We start from the raw sequence: 20780 nt of genomic DNA on the forward strand, positions 1-20780 counted from the left end.
ATTCTATGTACTGGTGATGCTGTGTAAGCAATCCTTGGCCACCGGCCACCCCAGTCTTGTCCTTATGGGTTCATCGCCCCAATTAGTTTACGCGTCCAGGTGAAGTCGGTCGGTTGAATCGTATCGTCGCCAATTGCCACTCCGTCGCGATCAATCGCGTACGAGAAGATGCCGCCCTTGGTCGCGCCGGAAGGCTGCCACTTGGCATACTGCCACGCACGGCTCGACGTCATCGGCGTGGTCGTGTCTCCCCAGTTTGCGCCGTTCTCCTCGTAAAACGAGAAGCCGATGAGATACTGCTTGCTCGATACGTACGCCTTGAAGGAGTCGTATGTCCTCTGCAGGCCGCTGACGCTACGGCCGTAGGACTGGATCAGCACGTAGCTGACCGTGGGGTAGACGTTGCGCCAGAGGGGCTGGCTGCCGTCTCCGTTGGTGTCGAAGATGAGAATCTTGTCGGTGCCGGACTTGGGACCCAGCTTCTTCGAGAGGGCGTTGAAGACACCCGTGGCCTGCTTCAGCTGGTCAGAGCTGAGGCTCTGCTCAACGTCGATGTCCAGCCCGTCCAGGCCATACTCGTCGACATTCTTCATGAGGGCGTCGGCCAGGCCCTGCCACCCGGCAGGCGTGTTGGGCCACTGGGTGTTGATGAGCTGCGCGATTCCCAGACTCCTAACGACCTTGGTGCCGCGCTTGCGAAGGGCAGGCGCGTACGTGCTGTTCAGCGCTGTCCAGAAAGAGTCAGGCTCGTCGCCCTCGGGGAAGACAAAGGCAATGTCCAGGCAGTCCGGTAGGTCGAGCATGGACACCTTGTTGCCGGAGCCGCTGGCCGTGTCCCTCCAAGATCGGAAGTAGCCGGCCATGAGCTGGTGGTCGCCCTTTTTATAGTCGATTATCTTTTGCAGGTCTGCTCCGGTGGCATGGGAATTGTCGCCGGGGCAGACGGAAGACGATCCGGCTATGACCGAAGCCACGCCGGTTGAGAGGAGTGAAAGCACGGAAAGCTTCATTCTTATTTTTTTACAGATATAATGTTATATCCTATGTAGAAGGCAAATAAACGGCGACATTGAAGTGTATTTATCTTGATGCGACTGCCTTGTGGACACTTATCTGATTTATGCGACTTGTCGTGAAGACTAATCTGAAATAGTCAGGTCCATTCTCAATGGTGACATAGATGGAAGGTGGCTAAACAAAGGTTACCTTGATTTAACGCGGGGTAGCCTCAATACGCATTGTTCGCCGGGCTAAGGTTCTGGTCGCCTGCCGTCGGGAATATTATCATGTCCCCGTGTATGGGCGTAACGAACCATGTCCTGGTTCGTAACCGAGGTTTACATAGTACGGGGAAGCTGAACCCGACGGGAGAAGGAGAAGTAGGGAAGATGTCATCTCGTAAAATATATTTAGACTCCAATAATCCCCCGCAACCCCACAAAGCAGTGAAACGTTGTACGCACCTCATCGCGGTGCTCGAGGTCGGCAATTGCATCTGTTCGGGTGGGTGCAGGGTATGTGAGGTACTGCCATTAGGCTACGAATCTATAACTAGTTAGTAGTCCGGCAGGAGTAATAGAGTGAGAGCGCGGTCCTTTGTAGAGTAGTAACGGGTTTGCTAGCTAATCAAAATCTAAGTCAGAAACATTTCTAGAAAAAAGCGTATGCTGGGTGCTATTTACGTCATTAATTTCCCTCCCGAATGCCAAAATCATCATCGTCGTGCTGGTCCAATACTGGGTAGTAGAAAATTAGATGCCTGTGCAGGGTCTTGACCCCTGGAACTTACAGCTCCGCCAGCTTCTTACAGTCCGATGTATTTTCCACCTGAATAATCGCGGGAGCCGCCAGCGTCGCGCAAACAACATCATCAACTGTCTGGAAATCCTTGCCCGTCGTCAGCGCCGCGTGGCTGAATCCCATCATGACATTCTTCTCAAATGGAAAGTCGGCCTCGAACTCAATCTTCTTGTCGGTCCACTTGACCTTGTCGATCGGCACGGAGATGGGCTTTTGCTGGCCGGTCGCGTAGGTGAGCCAGAGCTTGTCCGCGGTGTCACCGCCCATGTACGCCGTGCAGTTCTTGACGCCCGTCAGGTCCGCCGAGAACGACAGGCGCTGGTCCTTGGGCTCGATGGCCGCGATGGGCCCGCCGTTGACCGCGAGCGGCGCGAGGATCGGCAGGTCGATGTTGGAGAGCGGGTACGGGCACGAGCCGGGCACGACAAAGGCCTGCAGGGCGGAGAAGGCGAAGCCGGCAGGCACGGCGGTCAGGAAGGGCGACTCGGACGGGACTTGCTTGATCAGGTGGCGGTAGAAGCCGTTCTGCTCGCCCTCCTGCCCGATGACGGAGGAGATGAGCTGGATGGGCACGGTCAGACCCTCTTTGGCGAAGGCGACGTTGGCGCCCTGCAGCGCGCCAAGGACAACGGCGGTGAGCGTCTCGGCGAGGTGGATGGCGCCGGGGAGGTCGCTGGTCGGGAACTGGTACTCGCACGCGGAGGGCGAGAACTCGCCGGCGGTCTTGAGGGCGGCGACGGCGGCGATGGCGTGCTGCTCTTCTTGCTGAACTCAAGGGTTAGAATTTGTCATGACGTTAAAGCTGTCTGCGAATAGCGTACCGCTCGCACGGTCGTCAATATCTTGGTAATTTTTTCACCATGTTGCTCGACTTTATAGCCTTGCACGCCCTTAGTGACATTTTGCAGCAGCGAGTCGAAGAAAGCGGTCTCGAAGAGCTCGTTGAAGGCGATGAGCTGGAACGTCGTCTTGCTCCCCGGCCCTAGCTTGGTCGGCAGCGGTACATTGGGCAGCAGCCCGCCGGCTTCTTTGGCGAGGGAGAGTGATTGCTGTGTGTCGGGCTTTGGGAAGCCGTCGTTGTTGGGTATGACCGCGGCCGAGACGGCCCCAAGCAGGCCTATGATAGGCACGCAAGATCTGCAAAGAAGCATTTCCTGCTGGAATATATCGTCGCGTTTCGAGCTGTTTATGGTAGAGTTTAGCTGGCGTGTCGATCGATCAAATTTCATGCGGCATGCCCAGGTTACTATATACGTGAGATGAACCCAAGAGCGAAACGCCGCTCGCTTACACGGGGCATGGAATCACGCCGGCTCACTGCCACCACCAAATTTGATGTGCTAATACGGATCATAAGCGGCCGAGAGCCTCAATAGGATGTCGGGTTCCTGGAGCCATGATAACCATCTGCAGCCTTATGAAACACATGGCCAATTGGCCGAACAGGCTAGAGTTATAGAGGGTAGTTCTGCAAGGAGGGAGGCACAGACAGCGGAACGAATAGTTCCCGTTTCAAGCTGATCCACCCACCGCTGCACAGCCTACATACTTAGAAGCCCGAGTCCGCCTCGCTGGAATCAAGGTGTTGTTTTGGCCTTGCATTTGGCCTATTGTTCTAGCGTATTGTTGTACGTCTCCGCTAAACGGCTATCACGGCTCCGCGAAACAATTACCACTGGGAGAAACGCAAGCTGCGGCAAGCACTCTTGTTGGTTTCAGGAGCTCGGGCTCCGTGCACAGGAAGTAACACTGGTAAATGTCTACCTCAGGCCTGGAATGGCTGCTAATCTGGTTTCTTTCCTTACTGCCCTGCCGCCTCCTCAGCGAGCTCCCAAGGTAGCTTAAAAGCGCAAGGAGTCTCGCCCTCGTTCCGGCCAGACGGGGTAAGTTCCAGATAGCCATTGATGCCAGCGATGCCGTCGATGGCATGGAAATTGCTGTACGTGTGGTACACCTGGTCGCCCTCCAACTTGAACACGCTGATGCCGGGCTGCTCACCCTCAATGTTCTTGACACCCGCCGTATCCAACTCCGCCTTGCTGCGGTAGCCGTACTCGATCGGCACCACCTTCTCATCCAGCGTGACGTGGTAGTCGTAGTTGAAGTCGCCGCCGTAGCTGCTTACCCACGGAACGGCCCAGAAGTTCCTGGCCTTCCAGCGCGCGATCTTGTCCATAGGCGCGCGCGAGACGATGACCAGCGCCGTGTCCTTCTCGGCAAGGTGACGGTGGTCTGGGGCGTTGGCCAGCGTGAACGCGCAGCCGTCGCAGCCGTCCTCCCACGCCGGGTCGAACATGTAGTGGTAGATGACGAGCTGCGAGTGCCCGCCGAAGAGGTCCTTGAGGGAGAGCGGACCGTCAGGCCCGGTGAAGGCGTAGTCCTTGGTCACAGGCAGCATGGGGAGGCGCTGACGCTCGGCGACGAGCTCCTCGTGTGCCTTGACGAGCGCCTTTTCCTTGGCGAGGAGTGCGAGGCGCGCTGCGCGCCATTCTTCTGGGGTAGCGATCTGGCCGTGTAAGTGACGACGTTCTTTTCGGGAATTGAGAGCGACTTACATTGCCTGGCATTGTGTGATCCCCTATATACTGTATATATTCGGTTTGTTTGCTTGCTTGGGCTTTTAGTTTTCGGCTGTGATATTTTGCTTCTAAGTCTTTTCGGACTCTTCACTTGCTCTTAAATATTTATTCCAGGGTGTTTGCATAATTCGTATTTCTCGTGTAACTGGTTCTATGGCCATAATAATATTTCACGCACGCAGCACGCCGAAGAAGCGATTTTGTAGCCGACGACAGTGAATATCCATCTTGTATATTCAGTCAAGCCAGCCCCAGGCCAGTTGCTGCCTGGCAGCTGAAGATATTCACGGTGCGCTAGTGCGCCGCCACGGCCTGCAATAGGAGAGGTTGTTGATTAGCTTCCAGGCAGAAGGTGATGGCGCGAAGAGATGTGGACAAAAGCACTGATGAATGGCAGTAGCTGCATAATTTGAGGTCGGTTGGCACACTACAACCAGTAGAAAATCAAGAATGTTATTATAAATGAAGATGTTGTTTCCTGGTAGTTACAGTAATAAGATCACCAGAACCGAGCCAGCTGGCTAAAAATATGCGCCGCTATTTTTAGCGACACGATTACATATGGTTATTTTCGTTGGATGCATGAACAATGAGCTGGGTTGAAAACCATGAGATTAGAATACCACTTCTAATATGAAAACATGCTACTAAAAGTATCTTCACTAAAAGCAGAAAAATCTTTAAGAAGCCTTGGATTTATCGGTGCTGGTGCGGATGCTATCCCCACCTAATTCTGAACCACGGCCTTCCACAGACAACAGCAACGATCAGTAGCTAATAATCAATAATAACCAGGTATGACAGTCTCTGAAACTGAAAGATAGAAAGAATAATATCTCATTCATTTTCAACGGCCTGGAAGAAGCCGAGGAACAAGAGTCCGTAGATCGCCTGCATGCTGGCTACTTAATGCTGTATCCCTGCACAGCCACCCTAGCCACAGCCCAAGCCCCAAGCCACTAATGTTCTGCTATTCATAGCCTAAATAAGTCTCATCAAGGAACGAGCGTAGCCGAACGCAAGTTGGATTTTATTCGTCTCATCTTATCTGGTTGCCGATGTGTCATCTTCATTCTTAGAATTTCGACTACAGCGAGCCCACAGTCACTGAATGGTCTCCAGTGGGCCTCCAGGGCAGTTGGTCAACGCCATGACTGATGCGTGAGGTTCACAACTTGGACCGTGCTCCGACCAGTCCTCTCATCGCGCTCACCACCCGATGCCGTGCAACACTCGCTAAATCTGGTTCGCGACTATGGCCCCGAAATTCACGTGGCTTCCCTCGATCCGACCCTTTAACCTACCAAGCTGCTCTCCATGGCCAGAACGCATGATCGAAAGTGAGCCCGCGCCCTGGACCTCTCGCAGCGGCGGGCACCGTCCAAAACGAGAAGACCAAGTCGAGAGGTGGCCGCCCAAGCTGGACATGGCAGTTGCAGTGGCGGAACGGTATGAAGACTCGTCTGCCGATGAGGACGTTGCAGCACGAGCCGGAAGACGAGACTCCGAGCCACGAGCCTGCATCTGTTGGTGTTCAACCTGCCATTAGCCTCGCCGCACACTCGACGTCCAGCTGTACCGCCGCCACGCGGAGCAGCAGCTCAAGACGGAAGGGAGCGAACCCCCTGGCAAACTCCTAATCGCGCAGGAAGCACGACTCGGTCAAGAAACGGACTCTTCGGAGGACAACCCGAGGAGCGGCTAAGAGTTGTCCTCGGCAAGACGGGACTATAGTATCCACGGACTTGGATGGGAGTTTACCCCGTCTCCGTGATTGGCTTACGTTCCAGCTTTTTTTTACCCATCACCAGCTGTTTCACATACTCCCAAATGAGGAAACCCGGATCTGATACATCGCAGCCTTGCCTGGTCACCAATGGAACAAACGACGGAGGATGGGCTGCCTTGTCGCGTCATTGTCTATCTGCAATACCGCTCAGAAACTCTTATCTACCCAATAATTTTGACCACATAAGTCACTTGTCGATCATTCATAACATAGCTCACACCGTCGGCCACGTTCATAGACCTGAACCCAGCTTGTCCATCGACTGTTTGCCCTGTCACCAATGCAGTCGCCAAGCCTCGTGTGCCCGATTCGATTTCTGTCGGACCAAGACGTAGCTAGGTGCAATTATCCTCAGCAACGTACAGTAAACCCCGACATCTCAAGGGAAACATTAGCTGCAAGCTCATCCAGAGGGGCAGCCTCGGCTGCAACTTGGCATCCGGACAGCCGAAATCGACGCACGTTGTTATAATCTCTCGTGATTCTCCTCATTCCATCTTCTTGGCCCCAATTTGGGCAAACGAGGGGGGGAGTCTCCGAAGTGGCCCGCGACAGATGACGTTAGATGGCAGCAATGGGCGTCCATCAGCCACCATACATCCCTCGCATGCCAACTGCATCCGTAGGCGTGCGGGCGTCAGGTCGTGCAACGTGGGTGGCCAGCCGTCCAGGCTGCTGCTGTCTACCTTCAATTCTAGTACCGACCGTTTTTGCCGCCAATGCTTCTAGGTCATCCGAGACAAGGGTTCTCAGTGCTTCTTCGCGGATACAGCACCTATCTTTCGACCATTTACAGCGATGAAGAAAGCCACGGCCCCCGGAATTTACAAGGGAAAACGGCCAGGACCGAATCTTGTCGGTATCACAATGCAAATTTGCGTTTTCCGGCAACATAGCATTGGCACAATCCTCGTCCACCAATCGAACGTCTGTCCGGACACAAACTCGGTGCAGGTGGCACAGTATAGAAACGGTGACCACTCGGGGGTTCCGACATAAAACGGCTCTCATATCTTTAGAAGGGTTGACGATTTTCGAAATCTTCTCCGAAATTCTACGCAAAGCGGTTGCCCACCACAAGACAGGTCGCTGACACGTAGGCAGCCCTGCGGTACCCAGCCAGCGCCATTGGACCTATTCCGCTTCTCGCTCATTGCCCAGGCTCATGCCCAAATCTACTTCGTCCTCGAATTCTATCTAGTCTAATCCGGCCTCTCTAGCACCAATCCTTTTGCTTTTCTGCCAGCCAGACATCCAGTAACGGAGTACTCAGGAGCATCCGGAGTAACCACGGCGTCACTTTTATGTAGCTATCTTTACCACCCGAGACACGTGTACTATGCCATGGCAGTCACGATAGCAAATGGTGTTGTGGACGTACCAGACTTCCGGGGCCTCTTAGGGCGCTCAGAGTTATCATTCGGAATTTATGCGCTTCTGCGCTCTATGGGCCTGTCGACCAGAAACGCATCTCAGTTGTGAGCGGAATCCTGCCCGCCAACGTGCCACTTGAGACCAACCCACCTACAAGCCTAACAGGTGCTGAAGACCGGGAAAACCTTGCCTCCTTTTGGCTCTCTCGTGGGCACACACGTGGCAGCGTCGCTTTTGCAAAAGGGTTAACCGTTACGCACGAGCCTCGCCCATCCAGCAGTTCGGTGACTGGAGCATCTCCTTGATGGCTCGAGATGACAGCCAGTATACTATTCATCGCTTGGAGCAGGAAAAGGTACTTACATCAGCACAGAATAAACCTATATTTGCAGTTATTCTGTGTGGAGGCACTTCTCATGGTGAGGCATCGGTCGATCTGGTGATGAGGTGTAAGCCAACCATGCCGTCGCCGGTAACCTGCGAGGTTGGCCCAATCCGGCCGCTCAAAGCTCAAAGTATCACACGTGGCCCATGATGATCTCGCTCACACCGTACCATGAAGCAAAGACAATCAAGACCGATTGCGTGAGGTCTGAGACTTTGTATCGAAGCTGTGGTTTGGGCGGTGCGGGGGGCGCCGATTATCCACTAATCAGGAAACCGTCGGGCCAGAGCGACCTCAGAGCTCACGATGAGACAGGAAAGGGCATGTAAGAGAGTTATTACTCAGACATATATCGGGGTGCTAATGTCATCTCAACTGGCAGAGGGCATCACAGAAGTGCCGGCCAAGAAGCCTGACGGCGCCTCGCTTCTGAGACCTGATCCGTCATTATGCGACCCTGATTGACCGCACGCCATGCTTCTCGGCTACCGGCCACGCCCTATACACAATCTTTCTACTCTACAACCTAGAGTGGAAGACTTCCGCTTCTTTCCTCAGGTGATGGGTGTTTTCCCAGGAATCAGGAAAGGACACCATGAAGAGCCCTGCAGAATATCGGCCAGTACTCTGCCCGACTCCCTCGCACTGTCACAATCAGTATACCCCCCCTCCACCACGTCGTGATCTCAAGCAAATAAGGTTTTGGCTAGCGCCATTTATATCACTGTACATGATCTCTTCTATTTCGTTTCATATATCTTAAGCTTTCTGTCCAGCCTCATTACCGAGTTCCTCAAACTGTCTTGTGGGCATAAGAGCTATTCCCACCTTCTATTCCGCTTTCCACAGCATCATTGATACCGTCATATCTTATTTTGACGATCTAAAAACTCTTTTTTTGAGGCTGACTTTCTACTGTTTCCTCCGTCTTGCTGACTCTGGGTCAGAATGGAGATACCACACTGCTCTTCTACTCCTGATGACTGGTCCCTGAGCTCTGGCTATGGCATGGTACAGGCGTCACCACAGATCGCTACCGACTCTCACTATCGCAGCTATGATCAAAAAGAGACACTTTTTTTCAATCTCATGGAAAGTCAGACAGCAGGTCTCGGCGCTTGTTTCAACCTTCAACACCCAACTCGTTTTTCGGGAAACCCGTTCCCGCCAGTCACCGCGCCAGGCTATCCTAACTGGGCTCCCATCGCTTGCGCCGTTGACGCCCAGTTTGAGGGCAATACAACAGACACAAGCTGTGCTCATGAAATTGGCTACGATGTTATCATCTCAAGCTACTACATCCCTTCCATGAATGGCAGCTCCAAGTACACCACTCCTCGCTCATGCCATATTCCGAATGACGCAGCTGCCAGTACCAGTCAAGGCCAACACTACGATGTTGTCCCGTTCGGCTGCACGTCTAGTTCGGAAGCTCTGTCCAATTCGACCACACAGATGGTTCGCCGCCTTTCTTTTTCCAGCCAACCTACGTCGGAGCTCGCCATGCGCAGCTTATTCACATCCAGCGCCGTCCCCGCCTGGGACCATGTCCGACCTGGACATGCAAGACCACTCTTTTGCATCTTCCACTATGCTGGTTGCACGTTGCGATTTTCTTCCAAGAACGAGTGGAAGCGTCACATCATGTACCAGCACCTCAATCTCCAGTACTGGGTCTGCATCGAAGGTGGCTGCGGCCTAAAGCGACGCCAGGTTGCTGAAGTCCACGCGTCGTCGTTGCCGGCGCGCGGCTCCATCTTCAACAGAAAGGACCTCTACACGCAGCATATACGCCGCATGCATCTCATGCTTGAGGCTGGTCCCGTCGACGCGGACATCAAAGGGCTTACGTCAAACGAAGTCAAGGAGCGCATGCGCAGCTTGCAGGCCAGAGCCGCCCGCACGCGCTGCGCCTTGCCGCGCTTCATGACTTGCCCGGTACTAGGCTGTCCTGCTGAGTTCGCCGACTCCAACTGCTGGGATAACTGGATGGAGCACGTTGCTGGCCACATGCAGCGAGCTGCCAACGGCGAAGAGCCGCTCGTGAGCTTCGGGGGTGCCAAGGACTGGACTCTGACGGAGTGGGCTGCCAACAAGGCAGTGTGCATCACGCACCAGATGCTTGATGGCAAATGGGCACTTTGCAAATCGATACGTGGCAGAGGCAGCAACGCGCCGAGTGGTCGTCTTAAGCAGCGCAAGTAACGAGGAAGCCGTCTTTTTACCGCGGAGCTTCACGAGCGCAGCGTTGAGCACACGCCGCGTACATTGTTGGTGCTATGGAATGAGATACCAAAATAACGAAGTAAATGAACACATGTCTTCTCCCATTTTGCCTAATTCTCATCACATCACCTTGTTGCCCGACGTCTTCTAGATTGTGTGAGCAGTTTCGCAGTGAGAAGCTGGCAAATACCAACAAACAACAACTGCAAAGAGTGCCTAGTAGGGGACCAAAAAGGAAGCGGGTGCGTTATTGCTTCAGCAAATGTTGCTTAAGAAATCAGTCTAGATTTTACAGTGGAAGAAGTAAAGAAAGTCGTCTGTTCTTCATGATTTTGTTCCTCATCTGGAGTTTAGGGTAGGAGCAACATCCTTGCTGAAGTCGATCTACACCACGTATCGCTGCAACACTATAAACAGCAAACGCCTTTCTTGGTAGTATAATAATAAAAGTCTATTGGTAAAATCATAAAATCTATGCTTCTCACGAAACCAAAAAAAACTAACCATTTTTAAAACCGCCTACTCCGACTTTGGCGGCCACTTGACCCTCCTCTCCGCGCGCACATACAGGTTGTTCGGGCGGATCAGCTGAAAGTACGGGTCGTACTCGATCGGCCCGTCCTGCGCGAGCGTGAACTTGTAGCGCCAGACGAGCTTGGGCAGGAAGACCTTGATCTCCTGCAGCGCAAAGTTGAAGCCGACGCACATGCGCGGCCCCTGCGCGAACGGCGTGTAGCTCCCCTGCGGCCGGGCCTTGACCGCGTCGGCGTCCCAGCGGTCGGTGTCGAAGCGGCCCGGGCTCTCCCAGACCTTGTCGTTGTTGTGGATGTGGTGCAGCGCGGGGACGACTACAGCGTCCTTGGGCAGGCGGTAGCCGCCGGGCAGGATCATGTCCTTCTTGGCGGTGCGGGCCGGCTGGTAGGACGGGTTGTGCCGGCGCTGCGTCTCCTTGATGAACTTGTCGAGGTAGGTGAGCTTGGCGGTGAGGTCGGCGGTGACTTGGGTGTCGTCGTCCCAGTCGTGGTCGACGAGCTCTTGGAGGAGCCGCCCCTGCGTGCCGGCGTACTGCACGAGGCTGTAGATGAGCCAGGATAGTAGGGATGAGGTGGTGGTGAAGCCGGCGCCGGTAGCGACGACGAGGGCGGGCGCGAACTGGGCGGGCGGGAGCTTCTTTCCCTTGCTGTCCTTGGCACGGAGGAAGTAATCTGCATGAAATTTAATTAGAATGCAGCTCTGAGGGTGCGTGCAAGAGGCTTGTACTTACCGACAACGTTTTCAGCTTCCAACGCCGCGTCCTGCAGGTCGAGGTCCTCCTCGCCCTTGGACGCCTGCGCGATGGACTCGAGCAGCATCTCCTCAATGCGCGCCTTTGTCTGGCGCAGCCGCCTAGGGTCGCCAAACGGCATACTCGCGTACCAGGCGCCCATGGTCGACACGCGCTTGTTGAGCTCGAGGTTGTGCGCGATCTGCAGGACCATCTCGTGCAGCGGCGCGTCCACGCCCGTAAAGTGGCCAAAGTCCATGCCGAGCACCAGCTTGCCGACGGCCTGCGAGCCGAGCTTCAGCATGTACTGGTACACGTTCCAGGCCTCGCCCTGCTCGTCCAGCTCGTCAAAGACCTTGAAGGCGTCCTCGACGCTGCGCTGCATAGTGGGCGCGTAGTGGCGGACGGCCTTGGGGCCAAGCGCCGGGGGCAGGAACTTGTGGGCGAGCCGCCATTCCTCGGTGTCGGTATCGCCGAGGAAGACGCCAGCCTCGGCAGACTTGATGGGGTGCAGCGGGTGGCCGGGGATGATGCGCTTGGTGAAGAAGTCGCTCTCGGCGAAGAAGATGGTGGCGAGCCGCGGATCGTTGGTCTGGTACACGCGGCTGCCCATGTTGCTGGTCGAGAAGAGGGGGCCGAGCTTTTCGAAGAGCCGCTGGTGGTTGCCGAGATGGTCGGGGTAGATTTCAAGGTAATTTCCGAAGTAGGGGATGCCGGCCGGCGAGGGAACATCGCGGACGGCCTTGCCGTCGATGGTGACTGCGACGGGACCATCTTTGGCGACAATGTCGGCGACGGCTGTTAATCTGTGCTGGTCATACAAGAAGCCGACCCCTGATTTTATTAGTCTTGATCAAGTGTCTGTTTGCTTGGGAATGGACGAACCCTTGGGATCTACTATGCTATAATGGGCGGCAATGTGATGTTGGAGCTCATCAAGATCGGTGGACTCTGGAAGCTCGATATCGCGGGCTGTCGAGACATCTTCACCGAGAAGATAAAATTGTTTTGATAACATGACAAAGGAATGCTGTGGCTCAATCAAGTAGTGCAATCATTTACTGGTGTGGAAATCTGGGCGGATGATCGCTGGCTTTCCGGTTTCTTCTAGACGGGGGCCAAGCTAATAAATATCACCAATGACGAGATCCTAGTCCGGGACCTGCCGAGGCATGTTTTCGAGTTCTTCTACAAATGCCACTCCTGGGCAAAAAAATATCTCATTCCGCGATGCTACCCGTTGCCGGAAAACATGAGCCCATCCGAGATCGCCTCCGGAGACATTGGGCGGCGGGCAATTCTCCGGCACAACAGCTGCGTATCCACGCAGTGCTGAGGGCTTACATTTGTGCTGTGCTTATTGGTAGCCAGACGTAAAACAGCCCCCAAACCAGCGACACTAAAGCCCCCTAAATCTTGGGATGACGCCATGAAACTGTGTTTTTACACGCCGCCACCCGCCGGGACGATGCCGTCCCGCTGAGGTCCCGCTGATGTCGGCGATGCCGGGACGCTAATCTCGGTGACGACCCAGGTCAATGTCCGCGGTGGGAATGAAAAAGCCCGAGAGTAGTTAGTTGGAACGATCCGGTCTTTTTCCCTGCACCAATGGATGACGTCGAGAAGCCCTGTGTTCCAGTATTCCAACCCATGGATCTCGGCTTGAGATGCCTAGGCAAAAGCCCACTATAACCCACCATCTTCACTATTGTCCGCGGACTATGCCTAGTACTACAGGGGTAGGAGATACCAGCCATGTCCGGCATGAAGATCGTCTGGCGGTCGCGATAATTACCGTCGACCGGAAAATAAAAGAAAATTAGTGTGACTTAATTTGTAGGCTTTCAGACGTGAGCCGGTTCTTTAAAAAGTCAACAATCGCAGACTCCTGAACTTTTTGCAAGCCCTCTCCAGACTGGACTCGATACTTGCCCTGGTATACCTGTAGTCACTCTTCCTATAAGCCTGCAGCGATCAAGACCATGGAGTACGACACAAGACAAGTCGCCGAGCACAAGGTGGCAAGTGATGCTTGGATGACTATCCATGGCAAAGGCAAATCTCCCTTATTTGCAGTCGCATCCCACGTGAATTACTGACCAGTTCCCAGTCTATAATGTGACAAAATATCTCGAGGATCACCCTGGCGGTGCCGAGGTGCTGGCAGAGGCCGCTGGCACGGATGCTACAGAAGCCTTCGACAATGCCGGCCACTCAGAAGACGCATTCGACATTATGGAATCTTTTCAAATCGGTAGCCTCAAAGGATACAAGAAGAAGCCACAGCGCAAAGCCATCACCGTGACGCCAGCGCCCACGACGGAGAAGCCGACGTCAAGCAAGACGCATGCGCTCGTTTCCCGGTTGGGCAGCTTCGGCCTGTTCTCCCTCGCCGTCACCGGCGTGTATCTCGGCACCCGCCACTACGGCCCGCCGACGCCGCGATGGGTGCTATCCGTCCTCAACAACGAGACGCCCGGGCGGCACGGCTTCGGCTTTACCAAGGGCCTGCTGGCGGGCGCCGGAATCTTCGCCGTCGTCGACGCGCTCCTGGCGCAGCACTTCGCGCGACTCACCCTTCAAAGCAGCAAGTCCTTCACGAGCTACCCGGCGCACATGAAGGTGCCCGAGCCGGTGCGCGAGGACACGCTGCTGCAGCGGGGGCTGCTGGACCCCGCGCGGTACTCGCCGCTGCCGCTGCGGGCCAAGACGCGGCTGTCGCGCAACGTGTACCGGTTCACGTTCTCGCTGCCGACAACGGAGACGGTGCTGGGCCTGCCGATCGGGCAGCACGTGGCCATCAAGGCCGACGTGGCGGGCGAGAGCGTGTCGCGCTCGTACACGCCCGTGTCCAACAATGCGGACCGCGGCGTGCTGGAGCTGGTCGTCAAGGTGTACCCGGACGGCGCGCTGACGAGCGGCTACCTGGCCGGGCTGGCGGTGGGCGACGAGGTGCGGTTCCGTGGGCCGAAGGGCGCGATGCGGTACGCGCGCGGGCTGGCGCGGCGCATCGGCATGGTCGCGGGCGGCACGGGCATCACGCCCCTGTTCCAGGTGATTAGAGCCGTCTGCGAGGATGACCGCGACCTCACGCAGATCAGCCTGGTCTACGCGAACCGTACGGAAGAGGACATTTTGCTGCGCAAGGAGCTGGACGCGTTCGCGCGCAGATACCCGAAGCAGTTCAAGGTGTGGTACCTGCTGGACAAGCCGCCGGCGGAGGGGTGGGAGTACGGCACGGGGTACTGCACGCAGGAGGTCATCGCGGAGAAGCTGCCGGCGGCGAGTGCGGACACCAAGATGATGCTGTGCGGGCCGCCGGGGTTGGTGAGCGCGGCCAAGAATGCAATGCTGAATATGGGATTCGAGAAGCCTGGCGCCATGTCCAAGATGACGGATCAGATTTTCCTGTTTTGAATTGAAACTTGTTGGCTTTGTCGAAAATTTACTCCTTGTATTTTATTTGTTGATATGTTTAGACACTTTATTAGTATTAGACTGAGCGCCACCTGATTAATTACAACCCAGAACTTGAAAAAAAAAAAAAAAAACTGCATCCCTGTCCATCAATCTGGATCGGTCCGAAATATGGCGCCGAGCCGGATATTCTCCATCCTCTCGTGCCCTCCTACCCTTGACAAAACGAACAAACGGGCTCCAGAGGGTTGGTTATTTTACCTCTCGCCGGCCCATGCCGTCGCTGTCAGTAACCTCCTCCTCCATCGCCATTTTGTAGTAATTCATTGGAGATACAGGTAGCCATGATATTTGGTTTACTGCATACGAAGGTACCAAGTGTTCCGCCATCCTGAGCAGTCCTTTTAGAGGTGTTAGATAATGTTTGGAGAACTACATTGGGTGGCAACATGTATTTGTCCCTTGCTAACTAGGTATCTGACCTATTTCTACAATAGTCGAGATAGTTAGCGAAGATACCTAAGATGTATGAAATACCTAGGATATGTAAAATAGCCAAGATATATGAAATGCTCAAGATATATAAAATACCTAAGATATATAAAATACCTAAGATGTATAAAATACCAACGTCATCCTGCTATCACCGACGATCAAGCTCGTATCAACGCAAAGCATGGTGAAAATTATACAAAAGACACAGAGGGGGCGCATAAACGAGAGAGATGTTGAGGACGTTGTAGACGGCGGATTGGGCCTCACTAGGATGGGGAATACAAGGAACGCAGCCTAAGTTTTCACGGAAGTGAGAGACAACGAGGAAGCTAGGGGCCCTGGGAGAAGAGTCAACCTTGGGAGAAGTCGATGACACCATGTTGCAAAGTACCCTGGTCGTGAAGTGTGGGGTGGTGATCAGTGGCGCCTGTTCGGCCCTAAAATGAAGTACAAAGGGGTGGTGGCGATAATTATAATTATCACGGAATTGTTGGTGCCAAGATGAAGTGCCCCGAGAGGGCAAGGAGCCTCGCAATTTGTGCCTGATCTACCTTTCGCCAAAAGCTACCTGTGTAACAGCCCTGGCGAAGCCCATGCGATTTACCGGACGTTTCCGCTGCGAGCCCGCGCCTCTGTGCTGAGGAGATCATGGATCGCGGCGAAGCCATCAAGGCGCCCTTGATATAAATAAAACTTAATAATTTTAATATTCTCTTTAGAGCTTTGAACTGTATCTAGCACGTTATTAATACATAAATGCTATCCTCGTCTTGCCTGCCTCGTGTTGCTTCTCCACCATGCCCGGCGAGCGTCGGCACGCCAGGCATGCTGCTAGCTGCCCGCGTTATTTCGGTGTTGGACAATCGCCAGGCCTGGTCGCCGTTTACTCTCGCCTTCGTAATTTATTTTTGTCGGCTCAACACCACGGCTATCCTGTTCAGCTTGGCCATGTATCTTGCCGTGTCACAAGTGTACTACTCCTACAAGTATAATCCCGGCTGGACAGCTGCACTTTGGTACAGAGCAGTCTGAGGAGCAGGAACGCGTTGGACGCCCAGCGACAATGGCCACTGGTTACACAAGATTTGGCCTTGTTGTTAGCCTAGAAATAGACCACAGAACCATTCCATAGCGCAGACCAGATTGTCAACCAGCCGGTGAGCTGGCGGACTACCAATATCCGCAGCCCGTCGGAATTTGGTACGTAGCCCGCTCACTTATAAAAGGCAGCCGCCCTTAGGTCGCCCTAATTCCTCCTCGTCTCCATGATTTAATTTCAATTACAATGGTTGACCCTATTCGAGTTGATGTTGTCATTGTTGGGGCTGGCTTCTCCGGTTGCCTCGCGCTCCATGAGATGAGGTGTCGCGGTCTGTCTGCACGCATCATCGAGGCCAACGACGGCTTTGGTGGGGTTTGGCACTCCAATCGATATCCGGGGGCACGGGTAGACTCCATCCTGCCATTTTACCAGCTAACCAAGCCGGAAGTATATCGAGGCTTCACCTTCACGGAGAAATACCCCGACTCGTCAGCCTTGCGTGACTACTTCAGCCACCTCGACGAGACGCTCAATTTGAGAACGGACACTATTTTCGGCCACAGAGTGGTCAAGGCTAGCTTCAGCGATGAAAGAGCGACTTGGAACTTTGAAACGCATAGAGAATTGACTGCAACATCTCGGTTTGCCATATTTGCTGGGGGCACGACTCAGAAACCGCACGTCCCGGACCTCCCAGGTCTCGATACCTTCCAAGGACAGATCGTCCACCCCGCAAACTGGCCCTCTGACCTTGAACTAGAGGGAAAACGAGTTGGATTGATTGGACAAGGCGCCTCAGGTATTCAAATACTGGAGCAGCTTGCCAAGGACAATCACGACATTACCCTCTTCATCCGGACCCCTTGCTTGGCCGTCCCGATGCAACAGAAGACGGATTCCATGGAAGAGAGCCAGGAGAAAAAGTCCGGATATGACGCATTATTTGAAAAGGCCAAATATGGACAAGACGCCGGATATCCATACCTCCCGGCAACACGCATGTTCGAGGACGAGACGCCGGAGCAGCACAAACAAGTCTTCGAAGAGCGCTGGAGTCATGGCGGCTTGATGGCGACGATGGGTTACAACGATATTACGACCAATGCGGATGCAAACGCCACAATGTATCGTTTCTGGAGAGACAAGGCGCGCGCGCGTATGACGGACCGGGCCAAGATGGCCATCGTGGCACCCACGGAGCCGTTCCAGTGGATCGGCGGGAAGCGGAGCGCGCTGGAGCAGAACTACTTTGAGATGATCGACCGACCAAACGTCAAGCTGGTAAATCTCAAAAAGGCTCCGATCAGCAGGGTCACGCCGTCAGGGATCGTTGTGGGTGGCGAGGGGGAGGGTGATGGCGACGACCTGCACGAACTCGACGTCCTCATCTTCTCGACGGGCTACGACTCGGTCACGGGTGGCATGTACGACATGAACATCCTCGACAGACACGGACGGTCGCTGCGGGAGAAGTGGAAGGACGGAATCCATACCTTTGCTGGCATGATGATCCCGGACATGCCCAACGCCTTCCTGCTCTACGGCCGGCAGGCGCCGACAGCGCTGGCCAACGGACCAACCTTCATCGAGCTGCAGGTCGAGTGGATAGGCAAGGTCCTGGACGGGATGGAGCGGCGGGGAGAGGAGATGGTGGAGGCGACGCAAGAGGCGGCAAGGGAATGGGCGGACAGGACCTTTTCCATCTGGAATTCGCTCAGGGTCCGCGATCAGGACTCGTGGTGGGTTGGATCGAATATACCCGGGAAGCGACGAGAACCGCTCATCTGGTTCGGCGGGACGAAGCTGTGGTGGGATCTCTGCAATGTCGGGTTGGTAGACTGGGAACCTTTTACGTCAAGACTGTGAATGGAGTCTGCTTTATTGACGTTAGATTGAATTAACAGATCATTATAAAGAAACATTACTAGAGTGGCTATGAAATGCTGATGAAAAGAGATCAGCGGCAGCCATGTCACCATGCAATCTGGTCTGTTCAGGAGACGGTAAGAGTTCCAATGCAATCTTGTTTGTACAGGGGACCATAAGAGTCCCAGCGCAGACGACTTCCTGCTCAGCGCGTCTCCTTGCGCGTCCAGATCTCGCCGATCGGGTCGCCCGGCTCGGCCACACACTGCCACTCGCCGATGCCGAGCTCCTTGGGCGCTATGCGCACGCCACGGCCGCCGCCGCCGACGATCAGGTTCCCCGGGCGGTACCCCTCGTCCGCCTGCATCCTCCGCAGCACGCTCCCGTGCACGCGCACTCCCGGCGGCACGTCGCGCACCTCGCCGCGTGGCAGCGGCCACCGGATCGGCCGCCACGACCCGTCGCTCTGCAGGTCCATCCTGCGGAACGGCAGCCACTCCATCGCGCGCCACGCCGTCACGGCCACAAACCCGAGGCCGCCGCCGTAGTCGAGCGAGTCGTGCAGGCGCGACGTGTGCGAGCGGTGCAGCGCCTCCGTGAAGACGGGCGAGTGGCGCGACCGGAACTTCGACTGCGTCTCCGGACCGCCGCAGTCCTCCAGTTGAGTGACGCCCTCATCCTCCTCCACCTGGGTCATGCCCTCCATGCTCTCCGGCGGCGGCGGCCGCACGGTGACGTGAACCTGCTCCTCGGCGCAGCCCATGGCCTGCATGCGCTGCATGTCGAACTCGAGACCGGCGGCCATGGCCTCGCGCACGATCCAGGTCAGCGGCACGTGGCTGGCGCTGCGGCGGTCATCGTCCACGATGGGCCAACCGCCGCCGACGTCGCCGTGGCCACCCGCGAACCACACCTCGTCAATGTCCTGGCCAAAGTCCTCCTCGTAGTCGGGCTTGTCGCGCTTGCCCTGCGCAAGGGGGGCGGCGCTGGCGGTGTTGCCGTTGCGGCGCCGGGTCTTGAACGAGTGCGTCCGCGGTGCCATACGGTAGGGCAGGTGCCGGTTGTTGCGCGACTTGGTACGTTTTGGAGGAACGCCGGTGGCGTCGGCTGGGGATAGGAGGTGCCCACCCTCGCGCTCGGAGGAGGGAGGAGGCTCGAGGTTGGCCGCGGCCACGCTCTCGTCGTCGGCGCGGGAGGTGTCGCCGCCGCCAACGTAGTGCTCGAAGCTCCTTCGGACGGGCTCCAGGAGCTGGCTGAGGTGGAGGTGGTGCGGTTGCCTGTCGTCGTGTGTCTTCTGGTACAGCAGGTCCTGGCGGAACTTGGCGCGGCGCTCGTCGATGCTCACGGCGTGGCGGATGACCTCGGCGCTGGTGCGCGCCGTGTAGGGGAACTTGGCGCGCTGCATCCAGGCGCTCTCGAAGCGGGACACAGAGTTGACTGTGTCAAACAGCCCGAGGAAGCGGATGCGGCCGACCGGCCGAGAGAAGGTCTCTCGAAAGTCCTTCATAAACTTGTACATCTTGTCCGTCTTGGTCTCGCCCTCGCTGATGTCGGAGCCGTCGTCCTCGTCGGCGTCGTTTGTGCTGCGGGACTTGCGACGGCACTGCCACTGCGAAAAGGCGCGCCAAGCGAACTTAATCATCTCTTCGTTGCCGTGGGACAGCAGACCGATGTAGTCGAGCATCTCCGCCAGGAATCGGGCGATGTAGGCGCCGCGGCTGAAGCCGAACATGTAGATTTGATCGCCATTCTTATAGTAGCGCATCAAGAACCGATATCCGGCCACGACATGCTGATCAAAACTCGTCCCAATGGCTGAGTCCTTGGCTTTTTGAAACTGTTCGGAGATCTTCCCCCAGGTGCCAGACTGTGACAGCGAGTCGGACGTGACATACGTCCCGATGCCAGCTTCAGCATCGTCGTCAGTACAAGTCGGTGCATGAGAAGAGGGACAGACGGCATAGCATACGCTGGTAATAGTGATACTGATTCTGCGAGCTGCGATCCAGCATGCGAAAGATCTTCAAGATGTTGCTGTCGCTGTCATCGCCGTGGAACTTGTTCCCAGTCCCGTCAAAGCATAGCACCAGTTTGCGCTGGCCAGGGGCCGGCGCGTCCACTGGGACATTCATGTTGGGTTGGTTTGTCTCTCGAGAAAAAAACGACTTTCGGGGGCATCGGAAAAGTTTTGTTGCACGAACTCCCACGTCAAGGGGTCAGATTGCCTCGCTTTTCGTCGGAGGCGGCACTGGACTCGGCATTTTAGCTTCATGTGTGAGACAGACCTTCCAGCCCAAGCGGGGTAGACATATCACGGTACAGGTACTTTGAGGGATGGTTGAGACACATGAGCTATTATTCATGATAATTGTTCATACATGTTCATCAATATTTCTGACTGAAGCCTGAGAGCCGATGCCCGAGTGACTGCTGCATGGGCTTGTCTAGGCTCAGCCAGCCACCACGGCCTGGCGCGCCTTCTGCTAATCCAGATAGAGCAGAAATGTTTCAGGCCTGAGTTCAGCGTTTTATTGAAGGCTCTG

General features: G+C 55.4%; 7 protein-coding genes across 7 annotated transcripts; 3 read left to right on the plus strand and 4 right to left on the minus strand.

Moving 5' to 3' along the window:
• Positions 1-62: 62 nt before the first annotated feature.
• Positions 63-1010, minus strand: ISF_07252 (chitinase; the record flags this gene model as incomplete). The annotated part of the gene is made up of 1 exon (XM_018850855.1): positions 63-1010. The coding sequence occupies one exon, from the start codon at positions 1008-1010 to the stop codon at positions 63-65; it is 948 nt and encodes a 315-aa protein (XP_018702133.1).
• Positions 1011-1785: 775 nt separating this feature from the next.
• On the minus strand, positions 1786-4367 carry ISF_07253 (late sexual development protein; the record flags this gene model as incomplete). The annotated part of the gene is made up of 4 exons (XM_018850856.1): positions 1786-2565; positions 2622-2982; positions 3606-4306; positions 4356-4367. 4 exons carry the CDS (start codon positions 4365-4367, stop codon positions 1786-1788), a joined length of 1854 nt encoding a protein of 617 aa, XP_018702134.1.
• A 4508-nt stretch (positions 4368-8875) lies between these two features.
• Positions 8876-10132, plus strand: ISF_07254 (hypothetical protein; the record flags this gene model as incomplete). The annotated part of the gene is made up of 1 exon (XM_018850857.1): positions 8876-10132. The coding sequence occupies one exon, from the start codon at positions 8876-8878 to the stop codon at positions 10130-10132; it is 1257 nt and encodes a 418-aa protein (XP_018702135.1).
• Positions 10133-10672: 540 nt separating this feature from the next.
• Positions 10673-12435, minus strand: ISF_07255 (Cytochrome P450; the record flags this gene model as incomplete). Its single annotated transcript, XM_018850858.1, has 3 exons — positions 10673-11358; positions 11418-12251; positions 12303-12435. The coding sequence occupies 3 exons, from the start codon at positions 12433-12435 to the stop codon at positions 10673-10675; spliced, it is 1653 nt and encodes a 550-aa protein (XP_018702136.1).
• Positions 12436-13399: 964 nt separating this feature from the next.
• Positions 13400-14834, plus strand: ISF_07256 (Riboflavin synthase-like beta-barrel; the record flags this gene model as incomplete). Its single annotated transcript, XM_018850859.1, has 2 exons — positions 13400-13442; positions 13528-14834. The coding sequence occupies 2 exons, from the start codon at positions 13400-13402 to the stop codon at positions 14832-14834; spliced, it is 1350 nt and encodes a 449-aa protein (XP_018702137.1).
• Positions 14835-16614: 1780 nt separating this feature from the next.
• ISF_07257 (Flavin monooxygenase-like protein) lies at positions 16615-18237 on the plus strand (the record flags this gene model as incomplete). The annotated part of the gene is made up of 1 exon (XM_018850860.1): positions 16615-18237. The coding sequence occupies one exon, from the start codon at positions 16615-16617 to the stop codon at positions 18235-18237; it is 1623 nt and encodes a 540-aa protein (XP_018702138.1).
• Positions 18238-18442: 205 nt separating this feature from the next.
• On the minus strand, positions 18443-20369 carry ISF_07258 (hypothetical protein; the record flags this gene model as incomplete). Its single annotated transcript, XM_018850861.1, has 2 exons — positions 18443-20145; positions 20207-20369. The coding sequence occupies 2 exons, from the start codon at positions 20367-20369 to the stop codon at positions 18443-18445; spliced, it is 1866 nt and encodes a 621-aa protein (XP_018702139.1).
• Between the last annotated feature and the right edge of the window lie 411 nt (positions 20370-20780).

The sequence above is a fragment of the Cordyceps fumosorosea genome, assembly GCF_001636725.1.
Source record: "Cordyceps fumosorosea ARSEF 2679 chromosome Unknown scaffold_20, whole genome shotgun sequence".
Classification (NCBI taxonomy): domain Eukaryota; kingdom Fungi; phylum Ascomycota; class Sordariomycetes; order Hypocreales; family Cordycipitaceae; genus Cordyceps; species Cordyceps fumosorosea.